Here is a 17,747-nt window from a genome sequence, read left to right as displayed (position 1 = left end):
GTTTAATACATTTTGACAAGTGTATATGCTCATGTATAACCACCACCACAAACGAGATACACAATATTTCTATCACCCCAAGAAGTTCCTTTGTGCCTCCTCCTAGTTTATATCTCCACCCTCAGCCCCAGGCAACCACTGATCCAACTTTTATATGGGCCACTGTAATCTCTTCTTCATTCTTTTCTGTATTAAGAGGGGAAAAAAATGGTACAAATTTTAAAAATAAACAAAATGTGCAGAGAGGTGGGCAAAGTTTGGCCCCTTTGAGGAATCTCTCTCTCTAGTCACAAAGCTTGGGGTGTATGTTTGTGTAAGTGAAATTGGCAGAGTTTTCCTCCTGTAGGAATGAGAATGAGAAAACAGTATTCAAAGGAGTCTGTTTAAAAGGAAGGTAAATATTTAAATAATTTTTTAAAGACAGGAAAATGGAAGTAAATATGCTATGGCAGCGCAGGTTAGTTTCTGCTTGTTCTTTTGTTCTGTCATGTGCTTATTTTTATTATAGAAAGAGTTAAAAATTTTTTTTTGAAAAGCTGTTTAATACCTACCTGACTATAAGGAGAGATTGACTGCAAAAATATTAATAATAGAACAAGAGTTGAGAGTAAGTTATGTGCCATCTCAAAAGTTAGAGACTTTACCTTGAAAAAGAGGTTTTAGTTCCTATGTGGATGGAGAAATAACTTTTTAAAAAAACCCTTTTAATTTAAATGTTAATTTAATATAGACTACATTTAATATAGACTAAATTAGGTGGTGTGGTAGTGTTATTTTTAGAAAATTTGGGAAGAATTAGAAGCTTGCTAGGTGCTTCTACTCATTTTCTGACAGCTAACAGGTGGTGTTGAGTGGTACAGAGCAAAGCACAGGAAAGCATACTTAAGGCTGGTGACTGAAAGCATCGAGTTTCACTAGCTGGCCTGATGAGAATCACCCTGGGCTCTTGTTAAGCACACAGATTCTCAGGGCGCACCCCAACCTTTTGAATCAAGTTCTGGGGTCTGCTTCTGGTGAGGAAAGTTTAGAAAAACACTAACTGAGCACATTGCTTCATAGACTTTGCACACTTCTAAGTAGGAAGGTCATGGTGTATTTTTCTCCACCCAAGCAAGGGAATGAATCTTCTTTGATCATTAGTTGGGGCCTGGTCTCTCAAAATAGGTGTGCATATATTTATTAGGACTTTGGCATAAGGTACCTGGACTTTGAATTGCTCTGGGATTTCTATGCGTGTCTAAGGTGCTAAAATTTTTAGTAGCAACCTCTGCTCTCTAAATTTTATGCAGTTCTTATAAGATTGAGAGAATGCAGAGCCTATTGTAGAAATTCAGTGCATTTGTAGTACTTAGGATTTAAAGCATTGATGATGGGAAGGGCTTCAAATTGCCTGAAAAATATGAATGGTAGGCCAGGCGCGGTGGCTCACGCCTGTAATCCTAGCACTCTGGGAGGCCGAGGCGGGTGGATCGCTCAAGGTCAGGAGTTCGAGACCAGCCTGAGCAAGAGTGAGACCCCGTCTCTACTAAAAATAGAAAGAAATTATATGGACAACTAAAATATATATACAAAAAATTAGCCGGGCATAGTGGCGCATGCCTGTAGTCCCAGCTACTCGGGAGGCTGAGGCAGGAGGATCGCTTGAGCCCAGGAGTTTGAGGTTGCTGTGAGCTAGGCTGACGCCACGGCACTCACTCTAGCCTGGGCAACAGAGTGAGACTCTGTCTCAAAAAAAATAAATAAATAAATAAAAAAAATAAAAAAAAAATAAAAAATATGAATGGTAAATTAGAGTTTTTCTGTGGTTTATTTGGGACCTGTTTTCTCTGTACAATTCAGATATGAATGATTTTGCAGGCTTTTGGTTATGTTTTACTAGTTCATTTCATAATTTTTTGAGTATGTCTTATGAGCAAATCTCTGTGCTGTGGGTAAATACCACAGCCTGTAGTTCAGCCTGTGTTCTATCCTCTAAAAGCAAGAGAGATAATTTTTTTCTTTTTTTCTTTTTTTTTTGAGACAGGGTCTTGCTCAGTTCCCTGGGCTAGTGCAGTGGCATTAGTATAGCTTACTGCAACCTTGAACTTCTGAGCTCAAGTGATCCTCCTGCCTTGGCCTCCCAAGTAGCTAGGACTACAGGCACATACCACCACATCGGCTAATTTTTTTATTTTTTGTAGAGAGGGGGCCTCACTGTGTTGCTCAGGCTGGTCTCAAACTTCTGGACTCAAGCAGTCCTCCCACCTTGGCATCCAAAGTGCTAGGATTACAGGCATGAGCTACTGTGCCCAGCCAAAAAAGTAATTATAGCATGCAAGCTGATCCTAAAGTTTATATGGAAATGCAAGAGACCTAGAATAGCCAAAAGAATCTTGAAAAAGAACAACAGGCTGGGCGCGGTGGCTCACGCCTGTAATCCTAGCACTCTGGGAGGCCGAGGCGGGTGGATCGCTCGAGGTCAAGAGTTCGAGACCAGCCTGAGCAAGAGCGATACCCCGTCTCTACTAAAAATAGAAAGAAATTATATGGCCAACTAAAAATATATAGAGAAAAAATTAGCCGGGCATGGTGGTGCATGTCTGTAGTCCCAGCCACTCGGGAGGCTGAGGCAGTAGGATCGCTTAAGCCCAGGAGTTTGAGGTTGCTGTGAGCTAGGCTGACGCCACGGCACTCACTCTAGCCAGGGCAACAAAGTGAGACTCTGTCTCAAAAAAAAAAAAAAAAAAAAAAAAAAAAGAACAACAAAGTTGGAGGATTTGCCCTTTCCAGTTTCAAACTTACTACAAAGCTGCTGAATCAAGACAACTTAGTACTTGCACACAGATAGATATATAGATCAATGGAATAGAATTGAGAGTCCAGAAAAGCTCTTACATTTATGACCAACTGATGACAACTCAGTGAGGAAAGAATAGTCTTTTCAACAAATAGTACTAGGACAACTGAATTTCCACATGCAAAAGAATGAATTTAGTCCCTTATTTCATACTATATATAAAAATTAACTCAAAATGGACTATAGACCTAAAAGAGCTAAAACTGTAAAACTCCTAGAAGAAAACATCATAAATCTTCATGGCCTTGGATTTGACAATGGTTTCTTATATATGATACCAAAGACCAAGCAACAGAAGAAAAAAATGGATAAATAGGATTTTACCAAAGTCAAAACCTGTGGTGCTTCAAGAAAGTGAAAAAACAAACTGTAGAATGGGAGAATATATTTGCAAGTCATATATATATCTAATAAGAAACTTGTATCTAGAATATATAAAGGAGTTATACTTCAACAATAAAAATACAACCCAATTTAAAACTTGGCAAAGGATTTGAATAGACATTTCTTCAGAGAAGTACACAAAAGGTCAAGAAGCACACATGGAAAGATGCTTGACATTGCTAGTCGTTAGAGAAATGCAGATGAAAACCACAGTTAGATACCATTTCATGCTCACCAGGATGGCTGTAATAAAAAAGAGACAATAACAAATGTTGGCAAGGAAGTGGAAAAATTGGAACCCTCATACATTGCTAGTGGGAATGTAATATGGTGTAGTCCCTTTTGAAAATAGTTTGTCAGTTCCTCAAAATCTTAGAGTTATCATATGACCCAATAATTCCATTCCTAAGTATATACCTAAGAGGAATGGCTAGATGTGATATATCCATACAATCGAATATTATTTGGCAATTAAAAGGAATGAAGTACTGATATATATTTAATATATATAATATAATATGGATGAAAACATTATGCCAAATGAAAGAAGCCACTCATACATGCAGGCAAATCAAAAGAAATAGAAAGTAGATTGGTGGTTGTCAGGGTCTGAGAAATGGGAAGAATGAGGACTAATCACTTTTGGATTCTGGATTTCTTTGCAGGGGACGGTGATAGAAATGTTCCGAAGTTAGATAGTGGTGGTGATTGCAAAACTCTGTAAATATACTAAAAACCACTGAATTGTACACTTTAAAAAAGACAAATTTGATGGCATATGAATTATATCTCAAACCTGTTATTAATTTTAAAAAACTATTACTCAAGCTATTTTGAGCATAAAGACCAAAAGAAGGATTTCAGATGGTGGAGACATTATTTCTAGGTTGAATGGTAGGTAAATTGAGAATTTATAAAAGAGGTATGTTTGAGCTGAGTGGCTTTTAAGGAAGATGAGCATGTAAATATGTAGCTAGGTAACACCCTATTGCATTAAACAGAGGGAGAAAGCCCACCTGTAGAGGTGCCCTTAGGCATCTCTTAAATCAGTCTGAGAAGGATTTCCTCTTTTAAATTATCTAAAACTGGAATTACTTTGGTTAGCTTCTGGGCCTTCTGATACCACCTTGGTGAATTGGAAAGTCCCCACACAGAGATACTATTGTACTTCATTTCCCGGGAAAATGAAACACAGTTTCCTAGTAAAGAGCTGTGGGGGGCTGCGAAACAATGGTGTGTGGGCCCTTGCTCAGCCAGTCGCCTCTTTTTTCTTCTGTTCCTGCCACTTGTGGGGTTTTTTTTTTTTTTTTTGCAATTGTTTTTTTTCTCTTTCCTTCCTCTCCATTTTTTCTCTTCCTTTTTGCTCCTAAGTCTGCTTCTTCCCTGTCCCTCAGCTTTACCTCCTCATCTCCAATCATGAGATAGTTCAGCACAGAAAATCACCAATATTCTTTGTGCGACATAAAGAAAGCTTGATGGTAGCTAAATGAGAGAAAACAGATTGCAGAAACCTTTCCACGAAACACATATGGAGGCATTCACATGTAGGCCATGTTAAAGAACATTTTAATGGGAAATATGCTAACTATGATAAAGTTCTTTTCTACATAAACTTATTATCAAAGTAATTGGGGTATAGAGGAGGCTCACCGGGAGCATTGTTTCCAGCCTGTAACTCCAGAACTCATAAGGATTTCAACATTCCCATCTGCAACTTGCCATTGAAGTCTCTCCTGCCATTTTGATGTCTCGTGTTTTAGTGTCCTGAATAGCAAGCGTATGACCCTTGATGTGCCTCAGGTACTGGATTGTGAAAGGGTCACCACATTCCTGAGATACAGGGAACTAAAAGAGAGTTTCATTTTCAAAGGTTCACAATGAGGCCATCAAACTGATTCCAGCTACCTAATTTATCATCTCTGCCAAACACTTTTGATCTTGGATTGTATATCAAAATTACATAGCATATTGACAAGGACATTTTTTTAATTTCCACAGGCAGTCCCATCAAAGTTGGATTTTTTCCCTAAGGACAAGTATGCACATGCAAGTGCGCTGTTGCAGTGTGGGCGTGGAGTTGTTCAAACTCGGAAGTCTTTTTCTTCAGTTTGTCCAGTGGTTTTTGTCTTGTTTTATTTTTTGTGGGGAGGATGTTGGTGATAGGATAAAGGAACTGAGGTTGACTGGGTGGATGGGTTTATTCTTTTGTTCAATTCAAGTGAGGTTTTTAAAGTTGCAAGGAGCCCTGATATTGAACAACAAAGCTATGATATCTTGAGAGGGAAGGAAGGAAGGAGGGAGGAGGCCTGGGCCAGTTTGGAGTCAGGAGGTCTGCTTTTATGGTGTTTTTTTGTTTTGTTTTTTTTTTTTAACCTGTCACCCAGCTTAGGAGGTCTACTTTTGACTCTTAGCTCTGTCACTTACTATTTACTCAAGCCAAGTTGTTTCATCTTCCTGAGCCTGAGTTTTGCCAGACTAAAATGGGACAGTTAGGAAGATTTGTGTTGTCTGCCATATTATATGTTGAGTCTTGTGGGGACTTTAGCGATTTTACCATTCATATTTTTAGTAATAATATTTTAATGATATATCACATTAAAACTCCCCTTTTGGTGTGAGTATAGTTCTAGAGGTATAATCTGAATAAATTAACTTAAATCATAGTTTGTGAAACCTGGTTATAGCTGATAGTCTGTAAATGTAAACCAGTTGTAGTCCAGAAGTGCATGCTCAAGGTGGTGCTGTTTCCCCATAAATTGGATGATGTTTTACATTTATTTTATCTCTATCTGTTCCAAATCAAGCGAATAACTGGATATATATTTAGGACCATTTCTCCCTCCATGGTCCCACCCAGTGCCGTATTGGTCCTTCCATGGTCCCACCCAGTGCCATATTGGTCCTTCCATGGTCCCACCCAGTGCCGTATTGGTCCTTCCATGGTCCCACCCAGTGCCGTATTGGGCCTTCCATGGTCCCACCCAGTGCCGTATTGGTCCTTCCATGGTCCCACCCAGTGCCGTATTGGTCCTTCCATGGTCCCACCCAGTGCCGTATTGGTCCTTCCATGGTCCCACCCAGTGCCGTATTGGGCCTTCCATGGTCCCACCCAGTGCCGTATTGGTCCTTCCATGGTCCCACCCAGTGCCGTATTGGTCCTTCCATGGTCCCACCCAGTGCCGTATTGGGCCTTCCATGGTCCCACCCAGTGCCGTATTGGTCCTTCCATGGTCCCACCCAGTGCCGTATTGGGCCTTCCATGGTCCCACCCAGTGCCGTATTGGTCCTTCCATGGTCCCACCCAGTGCCGTATTGTAGAAATGCACATCTGTCCCATATTCACTGTCGCACACATGGCAGTCGAGTCAAAGTCTACTGGTTGATCTGTTATGTTTTTGAAGACATTTGTTAAAACAATGCATATGAAGCTTGTTTGTTGTATAATGGAGTCAATTTGTTTTTTAGGTCTCAAATATCTCAAAAGCTTGTAAGCCCTGGTTTCTCACAGAACAAAGGACCTAATACAGTTCTTTCCAAAACTGATGATAGTACAAGGGAAAACACTCCCGTTGAACCTCGTTTTTGGTAGTAATCTCTGTCAGGACCACCATATTAATCATTTCCTCCTCGTCAGAAACTAGACGTGCATTTTGTAGATGTGATCATTCCGTGCTTGATGTGAATTGTTTTGTTTGTTTTTAGATCCGGGGATTTCTGTCACGGTTTGATAATGTCCTTCCTGTCAGCCTGGCATTTGACAAATGTACAGCTTGTTCTTCCAAAGTAAGTCATTTTGCATTTGAGGGACTTGTTTTTAAAAGTGAGCCGGTCAGCATTTGACCTCAGCCTTACCAGCCAGCGCCATTGAAACCAACTAAGGGCCTTTTGTGGGGGAGGGGTGGGGTCTAAACAACCAAAAAGGACTTTCGTGTTTTCATTTATCTGTATTTGTTCTCATAGAGAAACCAACCTGAGAAAACTTGATTTATAGTGTACAGAGAAAGACTGAGTTAGGTATTTTAGCCCTGTGTCAGTTCCTTCATCATGGAAATTTCGGCTTGAATTTGAGCTTTAGTGATCTTTGTTCCTCCCCAGAGGGTTCCCTCCTTGCGTGGACCCTCATAGAGCAATTTTTAAGCATTACGACAGCGGTGGGGGATTCCAGGCAGTCTGGCTGTGTGTCTTTTGGAGATCCATATAGTGACAAAGTAAACAAATTAGGGGCCTGGTTGGGGAGCCAATAAAAGGTCCCCTTCAGCTTTGATCTTTCCAGAGGCTTTAAAAATAGAACTGGTATGTTGCCCATTGTAATGGGAAACGGCTGATGTATCTCAAAACTGTAGTGATGGCATCTCATTTTTTAACAGGCTTTGAGATACCGTCTGAGTTATTTTTACATGTATACTGTGTCTGATAGCTCATTTCCATTTGCGTGTCTCTGTAAGCCTTGCAGCATCCAGTGATTGACCTGAGCTTTTAAGCACACCGTTCTTGATGAGTAAAGATTTTCGTGCTTTGCAAAATAGTGCTGGGGGTCACTAATCCCCAACTATGGCCTCTCAGTTATAATTTGGTACTTCTTTTCTGTGTAGCCTTCATCTGGCACTGTGGAAGGAATTGAATCCTGGGGAAATGCTCTCTGTTCTAAGTTGACAAGCTTCTCTTGAAAACTTTACTTGAGTTATATTTTACGAGAAGCACAATCCTGACCAGTTTCTCTAAAAACTGAATGTAGATTTGACAAACAGTGTTGATAAATTTCGTTAAATTTAGATGCTCAAAAAGTTAATTATTTTCTTTTTGCTTTGAAAGTAGACTAAGCCCTGTTTTATCATTATGCCTCCCAAGTGCCTATGTGGAGATTTAAACTTTACCATTTGTCAGTAGCTACACTGGGCTCACTCTTTCTGTAGTTTCTGTAAGATAACTTGTATGTGCTAAAGTCAGGGGCTAAAGGATGTTCTACATGCACTTCTATCTTCAGAAATGCGTGTTTTAGGATTATATGCTCTTTAGTGGAGTAATTTTTTTTGAAAGGCTGAGCTTAATTGGTCTCAATATAACTTGGCAGTATTAATTTTTCATATTGAAATCATTTGGCACCGGTACCAAAACTTTTTCTATGGCTTTCTGTAGGTCTGGCTAGTCATTGAAATAAAGATAATTGGGTTCTCTAAGTGAAATGCAAACAGTCTTTCTTATTCTATTTCTAATTAAATTAGCCCTTGATATACTGTTTATAAAAGAATAAAAAACATACCAGCTAACTGGGGCCCTTATATTCTTTAAAAAAGAATAGCTTTGCATTTTTCTTTCACGCTTGTTATAAGCATTAAATTAAATGTAGGTATCACTTTTTTGTTAGCAAAATGATTTCCTCTTGGTGGTCATTCTGAGAGTCCTGCTTTACATAAACATGCTGGACAATTTAATACAAACTGACTTGGATTTTAACAGCTGTGCTATTCCCATAGCGATCACTTTTCATGTGGTCTGGGTATTAAATTTCTTTTGTGCCGAAAAGGTTGCTTCATTGGTGCACGTATTTCCTTACAGTAGAAACACAGCATTTACTTACTTGGCTACCTTCTCTATTCGCTGAGGAGAATGTCATTCTCTATTTTTTGCAAACCCAACATTAATACTTTGAAATGACAGATCCAATTACATTTTCATCTCTGTGCATGTGAATTTTTCTTAATGCATATTTAGCATAATACTTTTTATACTGAATCATATCATAATTGTTATTGTTTAAAAAAGATTCATTGGGGCTAAAAATGACTTTTAAAAACTTCTCCTTTGACATTCATGAAGTAATTTTTTCCTTTGGTAGTTTTCAGCATTTTTGCTTTTTTTATGGAGGCCATGCTTGTGTCTTGATTTAATCACAAATAGAGACAGAAAGATTGGAGAGATAGAATAAGCTCTGCTGGGTAATAATGCTCTTGTTCATTAAATATACATATGTGTATACATCTTTTTATGTAGCCTGAGATAGAAAAGAATACACTTCTCTACCTCTTTAGAGAGAGGGTCGAACCATTTACTCACAAATCATTTCTTACCTTATTTGATCTTAGCTTGACATACTGTGAGATGAATTGTTCTATCTTACAAAAAAAAAATTAAAGAATCTGGGGGGGAGGCAGGTGGTGAGTAATTGCTTTCATTTCAGTTTCTGTTCATTGTCTTGTAAAACTTTATAAAATGATGATATCTGTCACTGAAACTTCAAAAAACCTTATTTGAAGTTTATGTGAGTTGTTTTTAGTTCTGCAAAGGAATTTATAGCCAACTAGAGTACTGGGGAGTTACTACAGTAGGGAAAAGTATAATTTTGAAACTAATATTCCTGAAAGAATTTCTCATAATGCATTGAGTTACTTTGTTATTTTAGCCTTTCACCTAAATATTGTGGGGCAGTTAGGGTATCTTTTGGTTAACTTTCTACTTTGATATAATTTTAAACTTATAGAAAAGTTGCAAGAATAGTACAAGGAACTTCTGTATACCTTTTACCGAGATTCACCAGTTGTTAACATTTTGCCCCATGTGTATGTGTTCTCTTCCCCCTTCCCTCCTCCTTTCCTCCTCCCCATATTTTTCTCTTGATTGGAGACATTGTTATCTTTTGCAACTGAATACTTCAATGTAAATTTCCTAAGCATAAGGACATTCTGTTACCTAAACAAAATACACTTTTTAAATTCAGGTGCTTTAATGCTTGCTTATTACTATTATCTAATCCACAATCTATATTTCAAATATTGTTGTTTGTACCAGTTAATGATCTTTATAGGTTTTTCTCTCCCGGACCAGGATCAAGCATAGCATTTAGTTGTCATGTCTCTTTGGCCTCCCTCAATCTGGAAAAATTCCTCAGCCTTTCTTTGTCTTTCTTAACCTCGACATTTTGATATTTTGCCAGTTATTTTTATAGAATTTCCCTCAGTTTGGATTTGCCTAATGTTTCCTTATGATTAGACTCAGGTTATGAATTTTTGGCAGGAGTACCAAAGAAGTGATGTTGTATTCTGTCAGGAGGCATGTGATGTATTTTATTCCCTTTGGTGATGTTAATTTCCCCCTTTCTATATTTGTAACTACCTTTCCAACAGTGAAAAACCTGGCTTTCATTCTGGATATATTTACTCACTTGCTTAAGTCTAGAATACACAGAAACTAGTTTGAAAATTGCTAGGCCATACTACTACAGAAAATAAACCTAGTAACTAGAGTTCAATATATGTGCAGTTTTTTTTTTTTTCCTAGGTAAAAGTAATAGACTGTGAAATGCATGAATCTTAAAACAATTCTGTAAGTTTTGACAAATATATACACCCATGTAACCCACACTCTCCCAATCAAGATATAGAGCATTGGCATCACTCCAGAAAGTTACCTGGTACCCTTTCCCAGTCACTTCTAGAGGAAGGCGGGAGAATGTTAAATATTATGACTATTCTTTCTCTATAAGGAGTAAAGCTAGGCACCTTCGGCTGTTTTATGCAACAGCCTTATTTCTGAGACCCAGAATTTGACCAGAAACTTCTCTCAGATCTGCAAAAGCAAGGCTGTGCCTGAGGAGACTGTTTACAGAGTTTTCTTGCTCTTGTTGCACAATTCTGTCATCTACAACCTTTGTGATATTGCAGGAACGGCCTATTATGAAGAAACAGGCTCCAGACTTGGTTTGCATACCATCTGGGACCTGCCTACAGCACAGATGTAGCAAGATGTGCCCAGAAACCTGATCTTGAGATTTTAATTAGTGATTAGCAACCCCAATAATATACTTATTCTGGTGTTGACAGCAATAGGCTCTTCTGTTGATGGGTTATGATTAAACTTCTCAAAGTTACTTGCTGTTAGTTTTTTGTGTGCATCTGGACATGTGTTGTGAGGAGTGATAGGGAGACAGTGGGGTTGGAATAATAAATATCAGGTATCAGGTGGTAGCATCAGATGGTAAATTGTACTTTCTTTTGGCCATTGTCATAGCCAGCCTGCCCATTTTTTTTTATTCTTATTTCAGCATATTGTGGGGGTACAAAAGCTTAGGTTACATATATTGCCCTTGCCCCCCCACCTCCCCAAGTCAGAGCTTCAAATGTATCCATCCCCTAGACAGTGTGCATCACACTCATTATGTATGTATACACCCATCCCCTCCCCGACCCACATCTGCCCGATACCCAATCAATGTTATTCCTAAATGTGCCCTTAGGTGATGATCAGGGAAACCAATTTGATGGTGAGTACATGTGGTGCTTATTTTTCCATTCTTAGGATACTTCACTTAGTAGAATGGGTTCCAATTGTTGATATTATATAATCCTACCTTTCTTCTGTCATATTTCCTTATTTAAGAAGCATGGAATACCTGTCATCTAAGAGTTCAGCAAATGCACCATTTAGAGGATAGAAAGGCAAATCATAGATTTGGAAGGAATGGTTAGTTTTACTGTGTGTCTGTTAGCAGACATTCATTTATTCAACCGACATTTGAGTCCCTGCTGTGTGCCGGAGATACAAAGATGATTAAAATAGCCACTGTCATCAAGGAACACTATCTAGAGGGTGAGACAGCTCTATAAGCTAATAATGATCTCTGTTACATTGGGATATGTTCTACCTTCAAGGTCTGTCCTCTTGCTGTAGCATCACAGTAGCAATTAATTTTGTAAGCCAGGAAGACCAGGGAAGGTCTTGCAGGGGGTGACTTCTGAGCTGATGTTAGACAAATAGGAATTTCTAGAAACACCTGGGAGAGAGAACAAGAGGAATTCCAGGCAGGGAAGATTGCATGTATTAATATGATAGCCAGAAGCCAGAAAACATGGCACATTTATGAAGTTGTTCAGTACAGCAGTTGTGACTGAGCTTGGAACACCCATTTCCCTACAAATTATCTTTCTGTCTTTGTGGGTGCCATTTCCATTTCAGCCATTCTTTGAGTTGGATTCTGGTATGCTCTGTATAAAATTTGAGGCTGCCGTTTTGAATTTTACAATTCCATGTAAAAACTCTTGCTCACCTAGCACCAAACTTTGGGGTGCTAAGGAATCCAGCAGCTGCAGCAGTGTAGTGTGGAGGGCAGGAAGTCAGGGGATTTCCAGGGTCCTGGCTTTGCATGCCTCGCCGGCCCACTGAGGTGACCACAAGCAAGGTCCCCCCTCCCACCCGCCTCCATTTCTTCTTTTGTTCAATGAGTCAGTTGGATGAAATAAGCTCTGGCTCTCTGATGCTTTAGGTTATTAGCTTTTATATTTTATATTTCCTTCATCTTATTTTATTCTTTATTTCACAAGCAATATATTTTAACTGCAGAAAAATCAGAAAATATATTTAAGGACAAAGAAGATAACCACAATCCAACTGTTCAGATCACTGGTAACTGTTTTTCTCTATCCTTCTTGACTTAAAGAATCTGCATGTGTAATGTAGGTATACATGGATAATTTTCTTTCCAAATATTTCTACTATCAATTTGAAATTAGCTTTAGATAGAGGGATTTATGGTACTGCGTCAAAGATACTCCCTACTTCTCAGATTTGATAGGGTTTTAAATCTCAGTCATTTACAAGGACTGGCCAGAGCCCAATCGGAAGAGCTCTCCAAAGCTTGTGCCAGGAATTTTTGCATACAGCCTCTCAATGGCAAATATTACTCAAAACTGGGCTGCAGCCAGGTTTTCCTTCTCCTTTCCAAAAGGGACATAAATCTCTGATTTGGAAAATGATGAGTAACCCCCAGGTTCTCTTTTCCTATCTCAATTACCCAGCGAGGCCTCAAGTCTTCTATTTTAATGTGTGATGGATTCCATATGTATGGTTGTATGGTGTAAACTGTATCCCACATCTTATCCTTAGCAACTAGTGTTTCTCCAATCTCCAGAATTGCTTGGTTCCCAGAAGGAGATGGAATATCCAGCCAGAGCCGGTGAGGAGTATTTAGCTACATGACTTAACCTCAGAACTCTTGGCTCTTTACCTCCTTAAAAAACCTTGGACATTTCTCCCTTTGCTTTAATTTCTTCATCCATAGAGTGAGGAAAATATTTTTTGTTTCCCAGGGAAATTGCAATGGCTGACATGTATCCAGTTCCTTGTGGCCAAGTACCAAGGCCTTTGCCACTCATGGGACTGATGTTGACATCAGAAATAAGAAGAAAACAAAGACCCCTGTAATCACATTAGGTTTCCTGGGTGTGTGGAGCCTTTTCTGGGTTCACTATTTGTCCACAAGAAGGTACAAGGAGAGGGACTGAGTCAGGGATTTGGAGGTCGAGGCTGCCCCGGCTCTGAAAGGCTGTAGAAACCTTGTATTCATGTCTTTTGACAACTACTGCCAAAACCTTTCCCGTAATTCCAGAGAACTCAGGCTTGTTTGTTACTTCTGACCTGTGTTCTTCCAAGACCACCTGATCAATAGTTAGAGCTTATACTGCCTACTCCTTTCCCCATCATCTGTGGTTACAGAGACCCATCTAGCCTACATAAACACATTTTTGCTTACAGGATCCCTCCTACCATCCAGCCCAGAAAGTTTAGGGCTGTGTTCTCCTTAGATGGTTCCACTGACTACTTGGCCCAAGTGTATTCTTCAGAGTATTGAAAAATTGGGCTCCTTTTAGTTTGGAATTAATTTCATTCATTTTTAACCCTCCCCCAAAACCCAGTCCTTGGTTCTTAAATTTTTTGAGTCATGGACCTTATTCAAACTGATGAAAATGGTCACCACTGCTTCCCTGAAAAAATACATAGCCATATAGTTTTGCAGATAATTTCAATGGCTTCTTGGGTCCCTGAGATATGTCTGTGGATTCTAGTTCTCCTGCTCTGTGAGTTTTGCTTTGGTACCATTCCCAAGCTCTCCTGGATGAGACACTGGCTTAGGAGGGTTGCAACCAGCTCCACCATGATTCTCCTTATGGCCTTGAGAAGTCACCATCTCTCTTTGGGGCTTGTTTTCCTGAACTGTAGTAAAGGGAGATGCAGGGGCTGATCTACCACTGGGGTTTGTTTTGTGACTCTGAGGATGTGTAGTCTCTTGATCTGCTATTTCATTTCTTTAGGCCAAGCAGTAACCAACTGGGGGATGGGAGAAGACACTAACCCTACTCAGACTTGTGAGGGTTAGTCCGCCCTCCACTGGTGGCATGCATCGACTTGACTCCTACAGGGAAGAGGGCCCCAACTATCATCTGTTCATGTTCCTTCTTTCCTTTTTTCTTTTATAATACATTCATCTTCATCCTTCTCCTCCACCCTCAATAGCTTTGGAAGGAAGGAAGGGAGGAAAAGGTACTAATAGTAACTAACTGCTGCCCAGCCGTTGAAATAAGGGAGCCATCTGCTTGAACTGGAGAGCTTTTATGGACAAATATGCTTATACATACACAGGCTGTAGACAATATGTATAACTATTTAAATGGAATGTTTAAAACACCCAAATATATATTTACATGAGTTTATTTTAATGACTACTACCGTATCAGTTCAATTCAACGATTTCATGATATTCACTTTTGTGTCATCCAAAAATAAAAGATAGGCCGGGCGCGGTGGCTCACGCCTGTAATCCTAGCACTCTGGGAGGCCGAGGCGGGAGGATCATTTGAGCTCAGGAGTTCGAGACCAGCCTGAGCAAGGGCGAGACCCCATCTCTACTAAAAATAGAAAGAAATTATATGGACAGCTAAAAATATAGATAGAAAAATTAGCCGGGCATGGTGGCATATGCCTGTAGTCCCAGCTACTCGGGAGGCTGAGGCAGGAGGATTGCTTGAGCCCAGGAGTTTGAGGTTGCTGTGAGCTAGGCTGACGCCACGGCACTCTAGCCCGGGCAACAGAGTGAGACTCTGTCTCAAAATAAATAAATAAATAAATAAAAATAAAAGATAGCCTCTGAAGTTTCTGATGATGTCCTTCTGGACAAGATAGTAAAGTTATATAGTGCATGAGTGTAAAATTCAGTTATGTGAAGGGATTTGAACCTTTTTTACCCAAGAAATGTCCCTAGCTTGGAAGGGGCTAACTAGTTCCTGGCAAATGGTAGGAACTGATTAAATATGTCTTGAAAGGTGAGAAAAATTAATGTATTATTCAGTAGATAAATAAATGAATAGCACAACAGGGGGAAAAAATGGCCTGTGCCCTCTGGGAGCTTACAATCTAGTAGGATGCTAAGACATGGTAGCAGAGTGCCCTTTGCCTATTAGTGTGGAGGTATGATTCGTCATTAAACCATAAACGATAGCTATTATTAAATGTTACAGCACAATGTTCCGAATATTTATTCATCTGAACTTCTTTCCCGCTTTTACTATCTCATTTACTTTAGTTGATGCTTTTGATGATTTGTTATTGTGTTGGAAGATCATTTCCAGAGTGTATTAAAACAAGCAGCCTTTGGGATTCATCAAAGATGACTTAATATTCATGAAAGGACACATTGTGACAAGGACTTCTTCGAAGGGTTTTGCTTGCACTTCTGCAGGGTTTCTGAAGAGCCTTTCTGTCCATGTATTTCTAAAAGTACTTATCACTATAGCCTCTTGCCATAGAAGATGTGAAGGAATTGTTTGAGAACATCCTATTCTTGAAATTATTGTCCTTATGACTTGTTTGTATAACATTTTGTTATATTTATGATTGTGACTTGAATTTATGATTGCTTTCTAGAGTGTCTGGACTTCCCTAGTTTTAAGTAATTCTTTCATTATAAAAATTTTGTTACTGTTTTTTTTTTTTTTTTTTTTTTTTTGAAACAGGGTCTCACTCTGTTGCCCAGGCTAGAGTACAGTAGCATCATCATAGCTAACTGCAACCTCAAATTCCCAGGCTCAAGTGATCCTCCTGCTTCAGCCTCCCGAGTAACTAAGACTACAGGCATGTGCCACCATGCCTGGCTAATTTTTCTATTTTTTGTAAAGATGGGGTATCACTGTATTGCTTAGGCTTGTCTCAAACTCCTGGCCTTAAGTGATCCTCCTGCCTTGGCCTCCTAAAGCATTGGGACCACAGGCATGAGCCACTGTGCCCTAATATTTTTTCTTAACAAGGAAGAAAAGACTACATGATTTCTCTCCTCTAGAATATCTAATGGTGGTTAAAGCACACACCAAAATTAGACTTCTTGAATTTCTAGCCATCAGACTAAAATTGGAAAATATCCCGTATGTGGTCCTTAAATGACTGCAAGTGTGCCAAATGTGAACACTCAATTTTTAGAATATACATAAGCAAATTTTGCAAATGGGAAGAACCGTTTTGACTGTATTCAAGTGTGCATTCAGTAGTGTCTCAAGAAAGGGCAGTATCATTGAAATAACTGCTCAGACTCCCACAAGGACTACTGTGGAGGGTGTGTCGAAGTCATACTAGCTAGTAGTCAGAATTTACCTGTCATAATAACTCTGGGCAGCTAAGTGTCTTTGTAGTCAACTCTGGATTCACTCAAGCATTTGGATATTTGTAAGAACTTTATTGGCATTCCAGCTTGGGATAGAAATCCATGCAAAAGTATATTTTTCTGTTACATGTGAAGGCAGGAGGAAACATTTTGACTTCTCCTAGTTCTCAGCTGTACTTCACATTTTCCTTTTATGTCAGCTCTTCCAAGGACCTTGAAGAGAGAGGGTAACAAAAGTGGGGATTGGCCGGGCACGGTGGCTCACGCCTGTAATCCTAGCACTCTGGGAGGCCGAGGCGGGTGGATCGCTCGAGGTCAGGAGTTCGAGACCAGCCTGAGCAAGAGTGAGACCCCGTCTCTACTAAAAATAGAAAGAAATTATATGGACAACTAAAATATATATATATATACAAAAAATTAGCCGGGCATGGTGGTGCATGCCTGTAGTCCCAGCTACTCGGGAGGCTGAGGCAGTAGGATCGCTTAAGCCCAGGAGTTTGAGGTTGCTGTGAGCTAGACTGACGCCACGGCACTCACTCTAGCCCGGGCAACAGAGTGAGACTCTGTCTCAAAAAAAAAAAAAAAAAAAAAAGTGGGGATTGAGGCAAGTGGTAATTACTCATTGTTACATTGAAACCTCCCACATATCCCAAACATGAAACATGAGCTTAACGTTGCATTTTCTTAAGACCATTTACTTGTTGCCTAAGTAAAACCTTCCATAAAATTGCTAATATGCCCATATACAGATTTTCTTTGTCCAGTTTGACCTGACTGATAATGAAAATTGGTTTCAATCATAACATATGCAGATTTTTAAAAAATAAATGAGTGCGAAATGACTTGCTGTAGTAGAATGATGTCTATGATGGATAAGAAAACAAAAACATACGCATGTCTGCTGGCTCTACTGGAGAAATAAGAGTTTCATTTCACAATGTCTGCTATTCTTTGCCTAATCACTCACTGCTTCCTATTATTGAGAATAGTCCAATAAGCACTGAAAGGGTACCTGGAAAATTAGACCTGCGTCATCCTATCCCACTCTGCTCCCAGGGGTACACTGCGCTTGTTTCAGTTGGGCTGTACTAGCTCAAAACAGTTGAC

At 39.5% G+C, this 17,747-nt stretch overlaps 1 protein-coding gene across 2 annotated transcripts in view; it reads left to right on the top strand.

The window, feature by feature from the left end:
* The window catches only part of ATG7 (autophagy related 7), a 236,153-nt gene that overhangs the window by 82,923 nt on the left and 135,483 nt on the right, over window positions 1-17,747 (top strand). For both annotated transcript variants that reach the window (XM_069484422.1, XM_069484423.1), the window contains exon 17: window positions 6,923-7,003. In XM_069484422.1, the coding sequence (XP_069340523.1) occupies window positions 6,923-7,003 (81 nt within the window). The remainder of the gene's footprint in view (window positions 1-6,922; window positions 7,004-17,747) is intronic.

Source organism: Eulemur rufifrons, chromosome 10 (assembly GCF_041146395.1).
Source record: "Eulemur rufifrons isolate Redbay chromosome 10, OSU_ERuf_1, whole genome shotgun sequence".
NCBI lineage: Eukaryota > Metazoa > Chordata > Mammalia > Primates > Lemuridae > Eulemur > Eulemur rufifrons.
The sequence above is the reverse complement of the archived record's forward strand: the minus strand, read 5'-3'. Positions and strand labels throughout refer to the sequence as shown.